This window comes from Perca flavescens, chromosome 9 (genome assembly GCF_004354835.1).
Source record: "Perca flavescens isolate YP-PL-M2 chromosome 9, PFLA_1.0, whole genome shotgun sequence".
NCBI lineage: Eukaryota > Metazoa > Chordata > Actinopteri > Perciformes > Percidae > Perca > Perca flavescens.
Genome location: NC_041339.1, coordinates 15186994 through 15202782, shown reverse-complemented (window position 1 = coordinate 15202782; position 15789 = coordinate 15186994). Strand labels below are relative to the sequence as shown.

General features: G+C 40.3%; 1 protein-coding gene across 1 annotated transcript; it reads left to right on the top strand.

Moving 5' to 3' along the window:
• The first annotated feature begins 4640 nt into the window (after positions 1–4640).
• On the top strand, positions 4641–12633 carry abhd17ab (abhydrolase domain containing 17A, depalmitoylase b). The gene is made up of 5 exons (XM_028587647.1): positions 4641–5388; positions 6254–6615; positions 8038–8232; positions 9006–9185; positions 11496–12633. The coding sequence occupies exons 2-5, from the start codon at positions 6260–6262 to the stop codon at positions 11719–11721; spliced, it is 957 nt and encodes a 318-aa protein (XP_028443448.1). The 5' UTR covers positions 4641–5388; positions 6254–6259; the 3' UTR covers positions 11722–12633.
• The last annotated feature ends 3156 nt before the right edge of the window (positions 12634–15789 follow it).

Here is a 15789-nt window from a genome sequence, read left to right as displayed (position 1 = left end):
TGTGTGTGTGTGTGTGTGTGTGTGTGTGTGTGAGAGTGTATTTTGCTTGAGGGTCAGGGAGAGAGCCATAGGGGCCTGGTTGAACTTAGTGTGGCTGTGGGAAGGGAAGACATTTTATTTTACCCCTTTTTGTTTGGGGGATCGTGTTTTTTTTCTTTCTTTTTTTATACAATCCCTGTAAGGCCGTTGAAATGAGACAGCTAAGCTGTTGAGGAATGTGTCGCAGCCTGGTTAATGACACAGAGGTCAATTAAGAAGGTCTAACAAGTTTAAAAAAAAAAAGAAGAAAAAAAAACTAACTGGGAGATTTCATGTATCAGCAAGACCTTTTAAGGGCTTTTGGAATATACATTTTTTTTTTTTTCCCCCGACTGAAAATGATGTCAACTTCTTGTAAAATTGGCTGATTTTTTTTTTTTTTTCCCTTCCCACCTCCTCTTACCTTTTCTCTATTGGTCACCATAAGTCTCAGCATTTTCCAGAAATGTTTCTCTTTGATATATTGACTTATCATACTGATATTGGGTGCATGAACAGTTATTGGACGGGAAAGGTAGGGGAGGGCAAGGGTAGGGGAAACTGAGAACCTTGACTTAACCGAGTGATTGAATTCTGTTTTTTTTTTATTCGTTTTTTTTTTCTGTTTTAATGAGCGTATGACATCAGAAGATCTATATTAATATATTGTAGTTAGCTTGAATTGTGTGATTGCATTCTATTTATTTTTTATCGTTTGGTTGGTCTGTGCTGGAGGATTGGCAGCATGTGTCAGCAAATCATTAAGGTTTGCACTTAACCTTTTCAATTATATTTAGGTAATTCCATCTTGATTATATAACCATTGAATAAAAGATACACAAGCTCTGACATGATAGAGTAGGGTCCAGTTAAGCCGCCGTTACAGTTAATATCGTGCACCGAAATGTCCATAGTTTTGGATTTTGGAAACAAAGTACAACAAAGTGTGTCAACTGCAGAGCACAAAAATAATGTGCCACACCTACTCCGTTTTGTTCAGCATCTGGGTCATTTGCAGTTTATATTTGATCTGTATAGCAGGCTTGCTGAACAAATTTCCTGATTGATGAGACGTTCTGTTAGTAAGGCGCTGTGTTCCCCTTTTAATGCCCTTTTCTGTTCTATGGAGTCAGAGGGAAGCTCCCTGTTTGTCTAACCACCAGCAGACCACTGACACATGCTGAATGAAAACTGACCTGGGTCGCAGTGACACCTTCTGCTCTGCTAAAGTAAGGGTTGGCGCAATGCTACGGAGTTGCGTGCTGTGCTTTTTACAATGTGCTCAGATTCAGACGAGTCCTTGCTACGAAGATCGCCTCTAGCTAGCTTCTTCTAGGAAGATCAAGCTTACCTGCATGTGTGCAGTCCAAAAAATTAGTGTTTGGTAACCGACTGCATAGTTTGAAATGAAGCTGGAATGTTCCAAAAAAGCCACACAGCAGTAGCACAATGCATGGCTAGAACCCTAAGGTTCAAGTTAACAGGACTCTACTTTTTTTTTTTTTCTTCTTCCAAATGTAAATACCATATGGCTCCTATTCATATAGTATAATCTTAATGTAGATTTTTGCCAAGTAATAAAGGTGGGGGACTAAGGCGAAGAATAGTACTATGTGTATAAAAGTGCTTTTCATAATTATCCCAAAAAATTACAGTGCCACAAATGGCACTGTTTTTTTCCCCCCCCATCTTTTTATTTACAGGTTATTAACCACATCATCTGCCCACGTAATGTCCAAAGTATGTTTAGTAGTTGGCTGTACCATGAGTATCTCCTCAAGGCCATGTGGCTTCTATTCTACCATACTAGTCAGATTGTTAACAAGGCCCTTAAGCTTTATTTACCTTGCGGAGTTACACAGTATCCCAGTCCATGCTTTTATCCTGTTACTGAAGCCTTTTCATAGCTTAGCGAAAGTTAAAAAGGCCTCTTGTGAGGAGCAGGGGGGCATTTGAGGTTTCATCTTTTGATTATCAAAAGCTTTCCTTGTAAATGTTGCTTGATCTTCATCATATAATATTTATGAAAGAGCTGTAGAAAAGTTGCAAGGAATTTGCGGAGTGTGTGTTTTTAAAATAAGCCAATGCAGAATGTATTGGACATGAATGACTTTTTCCTTGCATATGCAGAATATCCCGTTGGACCTGGTTGTGTTTAGTTCTGGCTCCTTTTATTGGAAAATTGGCCTTCATCATAATTCCTGTTAAACTCCTAGTGTGGGTGATGGACGTGTAAATAGCTTTGTGACCAGGCGTGCCAACACCGAGAGTATTTACCCAGGATAAGTTGGGCATCTCAAGCCCCTGACTGTGATTTTAATTACCACTGGTGGAAACTTGAAATTCAGAAGGAGTTTAAATATTGTCGTATTCAGGTGGTTGGAGCAGCTCTGCGAGTTCGATGTTCCCTAAGGTGTATCTTATATATTCAGAGTATTCAAGCTTGCCTGCTGGGTTGACCGTTAACAAAATATTGTCTCCTACAAAATGCTTTGTTTTTCCTTTACAGATTGAAAGTCCTTTCAGAGTAAAAGTCCTTAACTGGGGATGATTGTTCAGGTGTGTAAACCATGAGGATTTCACGGTCTACACACATTTGTTTTCTATTGACTGCTCATATCAAACCCCCACCCCCCCTATTTTCATAATAAACATGGGCAGTTTGAATGTAAACCACCATAATTCACATAATCAGCTGCAATGTCATTTATCAAACTACTTCGCCCTGATATTGACTTTGTTTTTGGGCGAAAGCCCAATTTCCTTCCATGTGGTTTGGGACATTTGGATCACTTATTGTTTTGACTGTTTGTGATGAAGAACTTGGCACCAGCAATTAGGGCAACCAAACCGAAATAATCTAGATATTATCAGTAAATATACATTTTTCATTTCTTCCTTATGTTGTGTTGCTTCTGTAGAGTTTTGATGTCTTCAATCCCATATTCAGCACAACCTTTCATAATCAATGTCTTCATCATGCGAGGGTTTTGATTGATAATGATGAACCTGTCAGTTGTGATGAGTCTGGTTTGAAATTCAGTTTTACTGCAGAAGTACAGACAAATGACGATGACTTGATTTATTCTGTCTTTTCGAGATGAGCTTGAGGGACAGCAAATGAAATCTACAATGTTCACAGAGCTGTTAGTTCTTGTTCCTTGGCACTCCAGTCCCCCAGAAACACCACCAGATATCTTTTTTTATTTTGTTTTTCTTTAAAGATTTAGGATTGTATGATGTGTAAGAGTAAGTATAAAACAATAAATTCACAAAGTTTATTTTAAATTATACTTGTCTTTTGTATTTATTTATTTGAATGTTAGTGTTCTAGAAAAAAAAGATTTATTCTCTTAAATGTTTTAATGCAATGTATATAGTTACAAGCATTCATGACTTCTTTGCTGCCCCAGACCAGTCATGCTGTGGCCCCACAGCTTTGTACTTATATAATATATATTGTTTTCAAATACAAAACAAAACACTTTAGGCATAAATGGTACCACACAATGCATGATTTTAGAGGAATTGCCACAGAGCCATTTAACTGTACTGAATAAAACACTTTGTCACAAGATCAGGAATACATAATAGAATAATTTGACCAATCGCATATCTTTTACACCAAAACATGGCAATAACTTGTCTTCACATGTCACCATACAAGACCTGAAAAGTGATTGAGTGTTGTGTGCAAGTGTGGGGGAAATAAAAACAATATATCTAGTGATGATGGCCTTTGGAAACTCACCAACCAAGATTCATTGTAAAAGACAAAGGTGTTTTTTTTCACCTTTGTCTACCCTTTTATGTCAGTTTCCTCTCATATCGTTGGCTGCAATAGTGTGATTCATTTATTCGTAGTACAATGATTAAAGCCCATTGTCCACCCACTGTCCAGAGACTTGTCTTTCTAGAAATACACATTGCTGTTACATTTTTTTTTAAATTATGTAACCAACACAACTTAAACTTGACAGATATCTCAGGACCTGTCTGTTGAGACATCGGTTTGAGCTTTGAGTTGGCTGATCACCCTAAAACTAAAACTATCTGCATGGCTAGATATTACTAGAGGTAAATGACAAAAAATGGCTTATGTAATTTGGGTGGCCTGACCATTTCACCTAAAAGGAGGTCAAATCAGATTCAGAATAATGAAAAACACGTGTGTGTGTGTGTGTGTGTGTGTGTGTGTGTGTGTGTGTGTGTGTGTGTGTGTGTGTGTGTGTGTGGGCCTGTAACAAAGTGGCCTATTTCTTGTGGCCATAAGTGGGCTTCATAATAAACAAGGTGGAAGGCTGAAATTTGCAGTTCTCTGTAGTAAAGGTGGTTCTTGTCCCAGCAGAGCTTCCTCCTCAAAAACTCGCGCTGTTTGTATGTGTGTGTGCGCGCATGTGTGTGTGTGTGTCATGTATTCCCGTCAAGTATCATTTTATTATTTATTGTTAAAAACAAATACATTAATTAATTACAATAAGCTCCCACCCCTTTTTCCAAAAGTGCAAATGAACAATTAAGTTCAAGTATGTCATCTTTTAAAACTTTTTTCACAGACACTGATAACAACTTTCCCATAATTGTCCAATGGAAACTCCTTACGTCACATCCTGTCAGCTGTCGCTTCCGGACGCGGTGAAACGGCAGCGAAGAAGGAAAACACCGCACGTAGCTACTACATGGATTCATTGGAATGACAAGACGCCATCCATAAATACCGAGGAGACGCCAGCACCTTCCAGAGTGGATTCATGAGGACGAATACCCTTCGAAAACGATGTGTTAACGGTGTTTTACGTCGGGTGTCCGCGAATAAGCGTTGTTTTTTTTTTACTGAGTAGCCGTGTTTTTGTTTTCTTGCTAGCTTAAGCCAGCGTAGCGTTAGCTGGTACGCTTGTCCTTATTCCTGATATATCACTCAATTAGTACAGGAGGAGACGGTGCTGTGCGTGTTTGATTGCGATTGACAAGCGTTCAGGATTTGCTTTTTTTGGTCACTTTGCAAGGTAGACCGCTTTGGAAACGTTCGTTCCTCACTGTCAAAGACAAGTAAGTTACAAAAGTGATAGTTTCCCTAAAAATATCCAGGGCACGTTTGGGGAAACAAAACATTGTGTCTGAAGTGACTCGTCAACGTCTCAACAAATGGACAAAATGGATGTGATCTGGACTTCAGTCTCCACACTGGCAACACAGCAGATACTTTGTAAATAACACTTCCCTGTCAGTCCACTACTTTCTCCTCCTCTTTACAAACCGTATCTTGTTTTGGAATTTGACTGAAGTGGAGGAAGTCTTCCTTGTTTTATTTTTGTTTCCGGCTTAACTTCTTTTTGACTTTAACTTAGGCTAGGCTCTTCAGCTCAACAGGTAGGTCTACTGTTGTCATATAAATCTATTATATATTTGGGGTAATGTCATGTGGGGCTCTATCCAATAATTACTTTCATATTTGGCTTATCTTTTCATTATTAGCTCAAAAATATGTTTAAGTGATGATGTCATAATCCTTATGGATTACCAGAGCTCTAAAACTGACTTGTGTTGTCCTTCGGGTCACCGGGACCCAAAGGACAACACAAGCGTTATGTACTTCCGTTTATTTTGTTTAGAATTGCTATCTAAACCCTGTCTCTTGTAAAGTAAGTAAGAAAGTTTGTTTCTAGAGCACATTTAAACACAGTTTAAGCTGGCCAAAATGTTGTACAAACGAGCACTAAGGTGCTATATTAACCCTTGTTTTGTCCTTTGGGTCACAAGGACCCGAAGGACCACACAAGGGATAGTTTACCAACATTCCAAAAGTATGCAGTATTAGAGCTGCAGCAATTAATCAATTAGCTGATCGACAAAAAAAATAAGCAGCAACTATTTGGATAAGTCCTTACTTTTAAATATCATTTTTGGATCTGATTTGTTTCAGCCTCTCAATTATGAGGCTCTGCTGCTTTTCTTTGTCTGATGTGACCGTGAACAGAATGTTTTTTAGACTGTTTTGTCAAACAAAAAAGTCACTTTGAGCTTTAGGAAATTTTGTGTATTTATCTATAAACAAATGATGTATCAATCTTTACATCTTACAAACTAGCTGTTGTAGAAACATTGTCCTCCTCATTGCAGCCACACTTTGACTGAAGGCCTTATACATTACATTGTAATACGTATCTCATTGTGTAAACACTGGGATGATGTGAATTCATTAGCACAGTGATCCTCTTGTCTTCCTCCTGCACAGTGAAGGATGAATGGCCTCTCTTTCGGCGAGCTCTGCTGCCTGTTCTGCTGCCCGCCCTGCCCCGGCCGCATCGCAGCCAAGCTTGCCTTCCTGCCCCCTGAGCCCACGTACGCCTTTCTTCCAGACCCAGAGGCAGTCCCTGCTGCAACGGGGACATCCAGCCTGCGGGCGCGGAGCATTGCATCAGTTGCTGGAAGCGGAGGGGCCGTACCCTTGGATGGGAGGTGGAAGCTCCATCTGACGGAGCGAGCGGAGTTCCAGTACTCGCAGAGAGAGCTGGACACGACAGAGGTGTTCCTCACACGGTCCAGCCGAGGAAACCGAATCGGTTGCATGTACATTCGCTGTGTCCCTAATGCCAGGTAGGTAGTTTGAAAGGTTTTGTTTTATAGACAACAGCTTGAGTGACCTTTTCAAATTCATGTTTTGACAGTGTGCCACATTTCCTCAGAAGTGTTTTCACTCCCTTCTTCCTCGTTAGTCTTCTTTCACTCACATCCAGGTTTACTTCCTTTACTTGTCTCCCTGTTGACTCAGCTGACTCAAAAGATTGTCTCTTCCTGCTTTTCCATGGATCACTGCTATTTATAATAACAGTTTCTTTAATTCTTATAAAAAAAATCATTCTATTTTTCATTCTTGTTTGTCCTGTAGGCTTGTAGGAACTCAAATGTTGAGTTTCACCCGCACTTGTAATTCTGCCTCATTAATGATCATAATAAAGAAGTGTCACGCTCGGTAACAAGATATCAGTTTTCAGAGACTTATCATTTCCAGCCATCTGGCTGTCTCTCTTGTAGGTTTGTGTCACTGTATTTATTGGCAGTGATTGGTAGATAGATTTATGAGAAGTGATCTTATCATTTAGCAGCAGAAGTTTTATTATATGTGCCATGAGATGTACTTTAAAAGTACCCAACTTCAGTTTTACGCCCATCCTGCTGCAGTGTGCTGCTGCTGATTAATTTACTAAATCAATTAAAAAGACATGGACAGGGTTATGTTACAGTCTGTGTGTCTTGTATTAATGTCTAGCTAGTATTACATACGAATGAATCCAAACTAGACCTGATATGAAAGAGTCATTGTTGTGATCACATTCTGAGTGAAAAGGCCACGAGCAAAGCCACGGGCTGCATGAGTTCATAAACAAAACCACTGAGGGAGGATTTCAAAACAAGTCGGTGTGTAGAAAAAGTATCCGATTTCTCAAGAGAGCACAACAAGCATTCATGAATAAAAGGCGAGGGCTAGAATACCCAGCTTTTATAGTAGATACTCTGCTACTCAGGTTGTGCAAAATGTCTGGAAGTAAGAGTCATTTGACAAGAGTGGTAAACCAATAGTCCAACAAGCAGCACTTTTAGACAAAGACGTATTGGCCCGGAGCCCAGCGGTCACCTCGCTATGTTTATCATAACAACAGGTTGCTTATGGTTTGATTCAGTGTAGAGTCATGTTGGACTTGTGGGTGGAGATATAGAAACTGGATTGTTAGTCAATTTGATTGTCTGTTTTCATTTTTTTTTGTTAATCCTTTATGTGACTTCTTCCGTGTCAAATGAACTCCAGTACAATTCCCCATGTCTGTACATGTGATGTGGCATTTGTTTCATTTTCTAGTCCTCCTAGATCCTGTCAAAAGGACCGCTATTTAAAATTATGTTTTTCTCTTGTAACAATATCATTGATACTTGTCTATAGACTGCTATGTTTCCAACTATACTACTGCTCAGGGATTGTTGGCCCATCTACTAACCCGTCTTTTGTACGTGTCCTTTCAGATTCACAGTGCTCTTCTCCCACGGCAACGCCGTCGACCTGGGCCAGATGAGCAGTTTCTACATCGGCCTCGGCACCCGCATCAACTGCAACATCTTCTCCTACGACTACTCAGGCTACGGTGTCAGCACTGGCAAGCCCTCTGAGAAGAACCTCTATGCAGACATAGATGCTGCCTGGCACGCCCTGCGCACGCGGTATGTTATGATACTGTATAGGCATACCGGTAATTGGCCCATATACGTCCTTCAAGGGATGATTTATTATCCGCCGTATGTTCTGCTGAGACGGGGCGCATAGTTTAGTGTAGGAGCAAAGCAAACCATGTTACGTATGTCGATGGATTCAAATATCACTGCATTTTCTTAGGGGTCCCACTATCCCAAAAAGCAAGAAGTGGTGAAAAAAAAAGGGTCGAAAGAGAAAGATGTGACAAAGGGGTAAATCACGGTGGCAGAGGTTGTGATCAGGACAGAGCTGAGATGAAGAGAGCAGAGCAGAGGGTGGACAGATGCCTTGGGAATAAAAAAAAAAGAAGAGTGAGATGGATGGATGATGGAAGGAAGGGAAGGCTTGGGGGTGGGGGGGGGGTGTCTCTCTCTCAAGGACGCTGTGATGTGATAAAGTGTCTGATTAGTGAAAGCGGAGCTGCCTAAATGCGGCTGTAGCCCTAGGAAGACATGACACCACGGAGCATTGACTAAGGGTTGGTTGAGGTGAATTAACATTTGGGTGTAGCTGTCACTCTTCGCTACGTGATTTCCGCATACTGTATTTATTAAAATGTTTTGTTTTCATTGGATGTTCTCAGTACTAGTAGCTACCCCAGACTAAAATCAGTGGAAAATGAAACATATTTCTATATTGTGCCACTGTATATATCTGTTACTGCTGTACATGGTATGTTACAAGGTACAACTGCCATTAGCCTGCATTATAATGGTTTCTCTGCATCTTTGGTCTTAACCAGGTATGGCATCAGCCCAGAGAATATTATCCTGTATGGACAGAGCATTGGTACAGTACCCACTGTAGACCTGGCGTCACGGTACGAGTGTGCCGCCGTGGTTCTTCACTCACCTCTAACATCTGGCATGAGAGTGGCCTTTCCTGACACAAAGAAAACGTATTGCTTCGACGCGTTCCCCAAGTAAGTCTCTGCTGAGTGTCGCTATCTTTTCTGTCTCTTTGTAGCCTTTTCAGCCGGTCTCTCTTTATCAGCCTCAAATATCAAATGTTTGACACTCAAATTAAAATGATATCAGTCACAGTTGTGTTTTTTAGTGCATTGTGTGGTTAAGTTGACCCATTTGATATATGACATTAAATAATGTGAAGAATTAAGTCTTTATACTCTCTTCTGTCTCATAAAATCCTTAAATAAGGTGTTCATGGAAACATGACACACACACACAGATTACGCAGACTATTTTGCCGCCAGTTGGCATTTCCACATAATTACAGGTCAGCCAACAGAAAAGCCTAAATTCTACTTCTATCTATCCAAGACAAACACCTGCACTGGAAGAACAGCTATGTGCTTTCGGATAGCATTTTGGTGCCATAGTTTCAGTTGTAGTGTCTTTTCTTGGTTAGTGTGTGGACATAATTTTTTCAATTTCATTTTCATAGCTGTGAGTAGACCGTCCAATTTCTGTCATATTTCAGAGAAGAACTGCGCTATCTTGCAGGAGGAATCTCACTGTCCCACTGAAATCTTTTTCACTTCGGTCTAAAAGTGATCTTGCATGAGTGCAATCTTAGTTTATCATTAACTTTTAACAACAGTGTAGGACTTGCAGCCTATAACTTTTCAAATAGTCTTGTCCCACATATTTTAAACATGAATAGCCGTTTGCAGTGATCTGCAACATACACTAAGTGCTTATTCAAGCAATGTTTTTTTTTTTTTTAAACCATAACATTTTGGTATTAATAAGCCCGTCCTTCAACGCTAAGTAGCCGGTTGTGAAATGCAGTACTTTTCAGCGCTATATTTTGTTATAACCTCCTTTGAGATTTGGTGGCCCACATTTGTACGCGACTATAATGTGGGTGTTCACTGTAAATGTGTTGTAACTGCATTTTTATTTTTAAATTTTGCCAACTGAACGGATTCCCTTGGCGGGACAGTAACAATGTCAAGTAATGCTGTCATTAGTGAGGCTCTATCCCTTCTCTTCTTGTCAGTTTAGTTTTAGTGGCTGAGTCTGACGAGGGTCAAAAGCAGTCAACGCCAGCCTTAACGCCGAGTCTAGTCCCAGATGGTACAAGTGAGTAAGGGAGCAGAGGTGGTAGGAAACCAGGGGAAGCCTTGCTGTGTGTGTAGCGAGCTGAGAAAGCCTCCACTGTTCGCTTGTTGTTCAAATTCAGAGTGGGCAGCTGGCATCCCTCCTCTATGTGTGTGTGTGTCTGTATCTTTTTCTACTGTTTTCTATGTAAAATGTATGTAAATGTAAGTTTGGCCATTGTAAACTCATTATTTTTGCAGAAGTAGTTCTATAATCTATTTTATATATCTCATTTGGCAATAAACATGTTCACATGTCTATTAAAATCAAAATCCCAAGACTCAACGGTCAAAACTGTACTAAAGAGAAGGGCGGGTCAGAACTCATGTAACCTTAAATGATAATATGTGCAAATTATCTGCACCCAGGCAATAAGACGATTATTTTACAGTCGGTAGACTTCTACAGAGAAGAAATAATATTTAAAATATCAAGTTCGTTATAAAGCAAAACATGTTTTTATAGCCTCTAACAATTTACTTTAACATTCAAGACAAAAATGAAGCTTTGCCAATCCATTGAGATATTCATGTTTAATCTATAACAACATATTTGACTGACTTTTCTTCAGAGCAGCAAAGTGACCCACCACGATTTCACTTTTATATGACCTGATCCACAGAGCCAGCGGTTTATGAGTTCAACTGCACGTCACCATTAACCTAGTCTCGCATTGCCAGACCTTCCTACACAGCGCTGCGGAGGAGGATCTGGCTAGTCCACACAGCATTCCAGGATGGGTGAAAAACGTGCTCTGGTTTATTTCAAACCAATCACAGTTATCTTGGACCATCACCGGACACAATGACAGCGATGCTGCAAAATAACGTCGGGAAGGAACAGAAAACTCAAATTGGACGGACGGTCTAGCTAGCTGTCTGGATTTACCCTGCAGAGATCTGAGGAGCAGTTAACCATAGTCCTCATAAATCAACCAGAGTTTAGAATGCTAAATCAAAGAAAGCGGAAGGTTGAGGGACATCTGGCCTAAAAAGAGTGACATCCGGCGGAATTTCCGGTGCACCTGAACAATCCCGGAAGTGGAACGTCGTCTATGTAGACTACCATTAACCTGACCTGTGCAATCTGCTTTCAGAGCTCTGTAATAAAAAATAAATAAATATCTGACCTCTTCTTCTTTTCCCATTCCCCCCTTTTTCATCTTTTAGCATTGAGAAAGTGTCCAAAATCACATCCCCGGTGCTCATCATCCACGGGACGGAGGACGAGGTCATTGACTTCTCCCACGGCCTGGCTCTGTTTGAGCGCTGCCCCAAGGCTGTGGAGCCTCTCTGGGTGGAGGGAGCGGGACACAACGACATTGAATTGTACAGCCAGTATCTGGAGCGCCTGCGCCGCTTCATAGGACAGGAGTTGGCGGTACAGCACGCCTGACCGTCGCCACCAGGATCATCCTCAACGTCCTCATTACCATTTTTCCGTGTCCAAGATGGAGACGTGTCCAAGAGTCATCTCCCTCCGCTTACCACTGCTCCCGGGGGTTTAACGCTTCCCATACTGCAGTGCTTTATTCCCGGGGCACAGTACGCCTTTAATGGACCATGGTTTGATGCGACATGGAGACAACAAGTGTGTTCATAAACACCCGGAAGTGCGTGAGTGTGAAAGTCTTCACAAACTGCATTTTTCGACTGTTTTCTTTTCTCTTTTTTTTTTTTTTTTAGCAGTTACTTTAACAGTACAGCTGCCATGTGTTACGTGGCAGCAAATATATTCCGATGCTGTGCAATAATACGGACAGTGTCCACAGGAAAAAATACTTCAAATGATTTTAAAGGAGATTTAACACGACAACAAACTCATAAGTAATCATGTAGATCAATTGCATTGTGGTCCGCATGAACATTTTCCATCAATTTTCCAGCCTACTCATAGTTTGTGTGTAACTTTGAATTGGATAGTTAAATGGTAATGGTGGAGAATGGGGAAACACTAAAGAAGACTTGTGTTGGGGAATATTTTAGTTTTCTAAAGATCAGAATAGCAAACAAGGTTTGTAACTAAGTTCTGAGGTTTCTGTTAGTAAGCCCTGTCCAATTTAATGCAATTCAAAGCACTACAGCCATGTTTCCATTCACACTTTTTTTTTTTTTTTTTTTTTTTTTGCGCATTTCGAAGTATCACGTAGGGCTGGACCTGTATATGCGACTGCTCGTTCGTTGGTGGGGTATTCGGTTTTACATTTTTGGGATTCTTTTTTCAATAGGCCCAACCTAGAATAACAGAATCCTTAAAGGAACACGCCGACTTATTGGGACTTGAGCTTATTCACCGTATCCCCCAGAGTTAGACAAGTCCATACATACCCTTCTCATCTCCGTGTTGTAACTCTGTCTGACAGCGCTAGCTAAGCCTAGCATAGATCCTGGAGGTAACCGGTTCCAACTAGCCTACTGCTCCCAATAAGTGACAAAATAACGCCAACATGTTCCTGTTTATATGTTGTGATTTGTATAGTCACACGGTGTACAAATAACAAGGTCACTATGAGACACAGCCGTCTTCTAACCGTATACAAACTGGGAACTATATTCTCAGCCCTGTGGTGAGGAGCAGAGAGTCAACAATTACTAGATAGTAAAAGCATAGTGACCTTGTTATTTGTACACCCTGTGACTATACAAATCACAACATATAAACAGGAACATGTTAGCGTTATTTTGTCACTTATTGGGAGCAGTAGGCTAGTTGGAACCGGTTACCTCCAGGATCTGGGCTAAGCGAGGCTAGTGGTGGGACAGCACGCACAGAGATGAGAAGGGTATGTATCGACTTATCTAACTCTGGGGGATATGGTGAATAAGCTAAAGTCCCAATAAGTCGGCGTGTTCCTTTTTTAAAAATGAATCCCTTTGGGGCGCCCTGGTAGCTCACCTGCTTAAGCATGCGCCCCTTGTACAAAGGCTCAGTCTTTACCGCAGCAGGCCGCGTGTTCAATTCCAACCTGCAGCCCTTTGCTGCATGTTACTCTCCCTCGCTCTCTCTCCCTTTCCTGTCTTCAGTTGTCCTGTCTAATAAAGGCCTAAAATGCCCAAAAATGGATCTTTAAACAAATGAATGCCTTTTTAATTAAACAAAAAGACACTTGTTGCAGCGCAGTGTTTCCATTTGAGCTCAGTTTAAGAGTCTTTTCTGCCATTTTCTGTCTTTCTCTTCTCCTTTGAGCTCCATGTTTCACCGAGGGCGGGGCTTTGCACACACACACACACACGCACACACCTGGTGCAGAGAGAAGTACAGTGATGACTCTTAGTTACAAAATATTCGTAGAGTAGTTCCGAAGCCCAAAACAAAATGGTATTCGGTACAGCCCTAGTATGGCATTAGAAAAGCTGCATGGAAACGGCAAAATTCGAGTTGAGTGGTTGAGTTAACTGTATCATCTTGTAGTTGTTGGTTGTGTAGCGTTGGACTGCATTATATTTAAATGGTGTTTCTAATATCCTATCGCCATATTTGATACATCCAGGCATAGTGATGAATTTGAATATTGCATCTTTAATTTATAGATAACCCTCTTTTAGACATTAGGGTTCCACATTCGTTGTTTGTTTTTGTTTATTCAGTCAACTAAATCTCGTCAGATCCTTTTGAGCAAAGACTTTAGTGTTCATCCAGTGGGTGAGGTCTTCTTTAATCTTCAATTTAGAACCAAGTAACGAAGCCAACCAGGGTCCCAAAAAGGAGGTACAGACCAGACGTGTTTGGTAAACACGTCTATGTCAAGAGCCTCAGAAAGAAAATACAAGAGCCTCAGAAAGAAAATACCTCCAGCTTCTTCATTGAGTGGAATGTCTCACACCAGTAGGTCACAGCTGTCAGTGAAGTTCCTGTTTCCATCAGTGTCTAGAACAGAGAAGCAACTACACACTAAAATTAAACTGGCCTGGGGTTTTTTTTTTATCTCTTTAATGCTGTCTGACAGCCATCTTACTCATTTGCACTCTATCTTGAGGGGCAGTTTGTCAATTTGAGGAGTGAATGAGCGTTGACAAAAAGAATTGCTTGTCGATTTTCTCATTTTAATGATTGATGAGCTTCGCGTTCTTATGAATTAAAACCATTCCCACTCCTATACAGATAAGCACAGGAACAGATGTTTTATCACAACAAAATGGAAGCCGTATGGTTCTTTATTTGCCGTACAGCTTCAACAGAATAAGCAAAGCGCGCAGCAAGGAGCCCTTCTGAGAAACTGAGACTTGATCATTAGAAATCCGACAGCGTTTTGGCACATTTATTGATAACTGCTGTTCCACTACTATTCTGTGCTACAGGTAGAAGTAGAAAGCAAACAGGCTGTGTGTACGTGAAGAAGAATATCCCTCTTCAAGTCTCTTTCCTCTCTGGTTTACAGTCTTTACAAGAACTGCCTATAACATCTGTCTGTCTGTCTGTCTATATGCGTACACATAATAGTTACAGTAAGTTTGCTAATTTTAGGCATAACTTCTTGGTAGCACTATTGGTTTTACAAAACAAATGAACTAAAAGAGTGGTACAGTACATTTTCTAACTGCTGGTGTGATTTTTGTAACAATTGAAAACATGTTGTATTGGCCTCTTGATTGTCCTTTATGCGCTGATTATTTAAGGAAATATCACTAAACAATATACAGTAAATTGTCCTGTTGTGCTGCAAAGGCCATCTCTTTCTCTCATATTGTTACCAGTATACAAAAAGGCCTAGTTCAAGAGTATATCACCTGGCTGTCCTGTTCAAATCATTTTGGGTTGACTTATAAGATCAAGCCTAATCCCTTCCTTTTGACTGCCTGCTTTAGATTCACTGCACTCTATCTACTGTCTCCTATCTGATTTACAAGCAGACATGAGGTGCAGTATAAAGCGTCCATCTTTAAGGTGCAACACTCACTAAGCCACAGAAGTTTGAAGCCAAAATTAGAATCTATGGCTTAAAATGAAAAGGAATAAAGTGGTTCCTCTAACTGAGTTGAATTACAATAATGTGTATGTATGAACCAATGTGTAACTTTTTTTTTTTTAGGGTTTTACCCAGCGTACCTGCTGATTATGTTGATAGCTTTATAACCAAAGGCAAAAATGTTTAAATTTTAAGTTCTTTTAACTTTTTTATTTATCTATGTGGTTGGGCTGATCTTTTTCCACCATACAGTACATTTGGATACAAATGAAATATATGATTTATCAGATTGCTAAATGATTCAGTTTTACCATAATTGGTTTCAAATATGCAGCAGCAGCAGCGTTTGAACATCATTAATTACCAAGTTTAGTTTTATTTTTTGTAGTTGCTTCTTTCAAACTGTTTATAATTTATCATTTGTTAAAGAGTACAGCTAAGCAATACATCAAAGCCGTGAGTTTGGGTATGTTTGGGGGGGGGAGGGGAGTGTGTTTGGAATGATTTAAAGAACAATGATGAAGAAGCTTCAAGCAAATAAATTAAACACTTTTGCT